General features: G+C 40.1%; 1 protein-coding gene across 1 annotated transcript in view; it reads left to right on the top strand.

Moving 5' to 3' along the window:
* LOC103374558 (ELKS/Rab6-interacting/CAST family member 1-like) overlaps positions 1-5148 on the top strand; it is a 14630-nt gene extending 9482 nt beyond the window's left edge. The window contains exons 2-4 of the mRNA XM_008304663.1: positions 2182-3028; positions 4441-4518; positions 4791-5148. Of these exons, the coding sequence (XP_008302885.1) occupies positions 2528-3028; positions 4441-4518; positions 4791-4958 (747 nt within the window). The 5' untranslated portion in view covers positions 2182-2527 and the 3' untranslated portion in view covers positions 4959-5148. The remainder of the gene's footprint in view (positions 1-2181; positions 3029-4440; positions 4519-4790) is intronic.
* The last annotated feature ends 30 nt before the right edge of the window (positions 5149-5178 follow it).

The raw sequence follows: 5178 nt of genomic DNA, 5'->3' as shown, positions 1-5178 counted from the left end.
TGTGTGTGTGTGTGTCCAACGGGTCGTGTGTCCACTGAACCAAAGATGACATCACGGTCTCCAAGGATACCCCAATGATTAAATGATGGCTGTTGGTAATTTTTTAGTCAATTCATCCAAAATTCCTTCACACCGAATTCTTTCAGAGGCTCAAACTTCCTCCACCTTCCAAATGCTGCACCGTTGTTCATGCAAACAGATTTAAACTCATAGTTCAGGAGCCTTGGGAGGTTCGAGCATCCACAACTTGGCGTTTCAGCAACCTCTGAGGCATTTATGGGAAACATGTGGAAGCCCTCGATCATAAATTATGTTCATTTCGTACAAGAGGCTCAAAAATGTTAGTGATTATACCTTTTAATTGACTACTCAGAAGGGCATGGCAGGAATGACATGCTTCATTGTTCTCACAGATATGAAGAATTACAAGGATTCTTTGACCTGATTGACTCAATCAGTTTTAATATAAAGTTATTTATGTTGTTCAACACACACATGCTATTACCAGGCTGTAGTGGCAAAGCATTATTTCATGGTGTTTTGGATTTATCTAATGCGTAGCATTGCGGTTTATATTTTTGGCATCTCCTGTAACTGATCCCTCTATCCGGTGTGACTCATGTGATTAACAGAAATACAACAGATGGGAATTTATCTTTTTTTTTTTTTTACATTTGCTTTTTTCCTTCCCTGCTTGTTATTACAGAATGAAACGATGAATAACGAGATTGAACTAACTGAATCGCAAAACTCATGGATTATTCTATTTTTACATATATGTAGTTCATCCCACGGGCAAAAGAAAACTATTTCTGAATACAAAATCATCTGATTGAATATTATTCGATATCATCGGTGCATCTGAAGCTGCAGGCCGGTGTTTAGGATATTTTAGCCAGAGGTGTTGGACAGTGTGATCCGAAGAACTAGAAATGTGGTGGAGAGACAAAGCAGCCTGTGTAGAAGAAGCTATCAGCCTCAGTGTTCTGTTGTTGTTGTGTGTGTGGGTACTGCTCCGTGTAATATTTTGGCTACCAAGTTCTTTCTTTAACCTTTTGTTAATCTGTGATGACATTTCTGGTAGTTTTATGCTTGACTGCTTTGTGTGCTTTGAGTGTCTTGGTGTCTGTACACAAAGTTTTCTGGGTACTGCTGCAGTGCAAGGCGACAAAAATGATTTTCAATATTAATGCTTTTTAAAATTAGGGCTGCACGCTGTATCATTTTAACACTGAAACTTCAGTGTGTGTCACATTGTAGGAAGTGTAATATGAAGACAGGCAAATTAAATCAAACACATTTTGCTTAATATAAAAACTTGCACAGTTCATAATTACCTGCAAGACAAGTCTGTCAGATAGAACACAATATACTCTGACTATAAGCTTCTTGGATACATTGAGTTTCTTTTTAAAAAAAAACTTTATTCACAAGACATGGAGTTTGTTGACATGCAGGTTCCACATGTTTACAGGAAAATGAGGAACAGGAGAGACACTGCACACTTAAAAGGAAGACTTGGTTGCAAAAAAGGAATTGCAGCATCAGTTGTATGTAAATATTGTGGTCACAGAAAGGATAATGATGACCAAAAACACATCCTATTTTTTGATAATTTAAATCAGCACCACAAAGCCTGATCTTATTTTTTTTTATGCCTTTGACGGTGTTACGCCATATGAGAAAGTATTTAAATGGCTTTTTTTATACTTTTTAAAAAATTCATTTTTTAATTTTTGATGCAGTTTCACCCTCTTACAAAACCACACAGTCATTCTAAATGGAGATGTTGAAGTCATCTGATGGAAATTCCTGCATTTTTTCACATTTCAAAAAACAAAATAATGCAATGTCAGTTTTTTTTCCAATAGCGTGCAGCTCTAATGACAGGTCCCTTTTGCAAACTAGCAGAATAGCAACATACCCAACATTTAAAAAGATAGAAAAGGAAGTAAAAAAAAAAGCAAATCTTTACGTTCGAGAGGCTACAGCCCACAAATGTTTGAATATTTACTCATTCATTCGCTGATCACGAGACATTTTTCAAATTCAGCCACTATCTGTGCAGAGTTGAAACTCAATCAAATCCAACCACAACTTGTAAATATTGTGTTCCTTTGTACCTGAGGTGCAGTATATCTTCATCCTACTAATCACAAGTCTTTGTCTCTTTCCTTTCAGGTGATCACATCATCCTGGGCCTTGTGGATTGTCTCTCTGCCTTTATCTGAAGGGATTCCCTATTGATTACTGCGTCCGAACAAAGCCCATGGATTACAGTGAGGGTGTTGGAAAGGCCTTGATTACAGCTCCGTTAACACTATGACATATTTCAAGTCAAGAAAAGCTACAGCAGAAGACTGACAGGAGTTTGTTTTTGTCACATTTCTCTTTCACATTTCAGATCTTTTTTTTCGGGACACCCATCATACATTTATTTCCTGCGCTTTGTGTAATTTTGAGCATGCATTTTTGATTCACTCATTTGACCCAGATCTCTGCAGCAAACGCCCCACTTTCTCTCACCATGTACGGTAGTTCCCGTTCCGTCTCTAAGCTGGATGTCGTTGGATCCAACGGTAACGGGTCGGCGTCTGGGAGTCCCGGCCGCTCCCCACGCCTCCCGCGCTCCCCACGTTTAGGACACCGGCGAAACAGCAGCAGCAGCTCCACCGGTGGGCTCACTGGCACTGGGAAAACTTTATCCATGGAGAATATTCAGTCTCTGAATGCTGCTTACGCAACTGGGGGCCCCATGTACTTCACCGACACGGCTGACGACCCGGTCGGCATCGGGAGTCTGGGCAGCGGGCTGAATCCCTCACTGCCCAAAAGCACCATGACCCTTGGCAGGGCCGGGGCCAGGGTCCCGTATGGGGTCAGGGCGGCCGTCATGGGGAGCAGTCCCAATATAAACACTGGAGGAGGAGGGGGAAGTGCAGTCGTGCCCAGTGACGCAATAGCATTTGGTGGGGAAATGCAAAACCAGCCTCCACAGGCGGCCACTGTGCCCCACTCCATGAGACAGGTGAGCCGCCGCTCAGTGTTTATATTCTTCTTCATATTCTTCTTTTGTATTCTTCTTCATTCTTCAAGTCAACGTTTTGTGAACTGAAGGTTCTCAACTGTGTCACATGTGGCCACTGTGTTTCTACTTTTATCTTTTGAAAGCTGCTGTGTTTTGTGAACTCTGCTTGGTCATTTTGGTTCTGGAGGATATCCAAAAGAAACAGCATTTAAGGAATAGCTGAACATTTTGGGGCATGCGTTTAGATGCTTTTCTGCAGAGATTTAGATCAGAAGATCCTTTCTATGTACAAAAGCGACTAAACGCATCTCCCCACAAGTCAAACATATTTATTTAAAGGCATTGTGATTTTTTTAAGTTTGTTTTTTGTGCCATAAAAATCAGAAATCTTCATTGCTGTTGCAGTTTTCATTCTTAAAGCAAATTGCTCTGAAGTAGGAGATGATACAAAAGTTTAGAATAAACTAATATGGTGTTTGGATGAAGCTGACTGAGGATGTGTGTAACTCACGGATGAGCAACGTAAAGAATTCCTAAAATAAGCATCAAAAAATATAAGATACTATGAGCTGTGCACTTGTTCTGCGAGGATAGAAGGTGTGTGCCGTTTGAGCTGAATTTAGTGTTTAATGCGTATTATTTTCTTCCCGTGTCACCCTTCAGCTAAATAAAACAAGAACAGTGTGGGCCTTCATACAGTATGTTTAAATAGACTAAGGTCTGCCCTCCCACTCCCTCTGCACCATTACTCATAACCTGCAATCTCATCCCTTCAAGAGGTAGCTCTCCTTCTCCGGTCGCTTCTTAAGAAAAGCAAGAAAAAACTTTGTCATACATCTTTCCTTAACTTTCTGTCTGTGTCACGTGCTTGTAATGTGTGTTCAGTTTATTGGGCAGGAAGTCACACTGCTCTTCTTTTGCACTTAAAGAACTCACTCTGTAGGTTAGACACCTAAAATAGGCTGTCAAAGCCAATGCAGAATCTGTGTGTGTTGCTTAAAAAATTAATCCAAGATACGTTTAATTCTTTAATACACTGTTGTTCAGATGTCAAGATGGTTTAAACATTTATATGACGAATATGTTCTCATTAATACTGAAGCATGCTATTGTTGTATATGATTGTGTATGCAGCTGCCCAGCTAAAATACATCCTAAAATACCCTCTATTATTCTTCTTTTATCACAGTAACTGCCTCAAAGGGCTGTGCACACAGTATATAGGGGTGTTTTCCTGTTTCATTTTTCATATTTGTGTAGAATTTCAGCAGTGGCTTTCTGTAGGAGTGCATCCATCACAGGCTATTAGTAGTGGCAGCAGCAAACACCAAAAAAAAAATGGAAATCATGAGCAAAAAATGAAGTTATTGTTTGTTTTGAACATTTTATATTCATACTTTGTGTGTTTCCAGGTGAGAGATGGTGCAATGTCAGACCTGCAGACACAGTTAAGAGAAGTGCTGAGAGAGAATGAACTACTGCGCAGAGAAGTAAGGACTTTTCCACACATACATATTTTATTTTGTTTTTCACAATAAATGGCGTCTTTTTTTCCCTCTGTTTGTTTGCTTGTGAGTTCCTCTGGGAATTCTGCTGTCTTGAATTTAAAGCGCAGATTATAGCCATGAGGATGAGCTGAAAGTCAGTGTATTAAATAATAGGAGGCAAGTTGATCTGTAAATTCAATCTTTTTAGGTTCAAGCGCAGACAAATAAAGATTTATTGCAGCAAAGTGACAATGTTTGATATTTATTGCTTACAGCTGGAGGGCAAAGAGTCCAAGCTGAGCTCTTCTATGAACTCCATTAAGACATTTTGGAGCCCAGAGCTGAAGAAAGAACGAGCGCTGAGGAAGGACGAAGCCACGAAGATGACTGTGTGGAAGGAGCAGTACAGAGTGGTTCAGGAGGAAACACAGGTAGGCAAATGATGCGTGTTTCTGTGATGCAAAATCTTTTGACAGTGAATTACTGTTTATCTGGAATGTCTTTGCTCGTCGCTCAGCCGAAAAACAAATTAAGAGATGTAGGGGAGCAGTATGTCAAGTGTAATATCCTGCTCAGGCTCGCTTAATTTCACCATCGCTGCAGCTCATCTATTATGTGGATTTTCTTTAACCCTTTAACCGCAAACATCTTCTGGACATTTTT

Source organism: Stegastes partitus, unplaced genomic scaffold (assembly GCF_000690725.1).
Source record: "Stegastes partitus isolate 25-593 unplaced genomic scaffold, Stegastes_partitus-1.0.2 Scaffold2283, whole genome shotgun sequence".
NCBI classification, from domain to species: domain Eukaryota; kingdom Metazoa; phylum Chordata; class Actinopteri; family Pomacentridae; genus Stegastes; species Stegastes partitus.
This window is presented reverse-complemented; position numbering and strand designations above follow the sequence as displayed.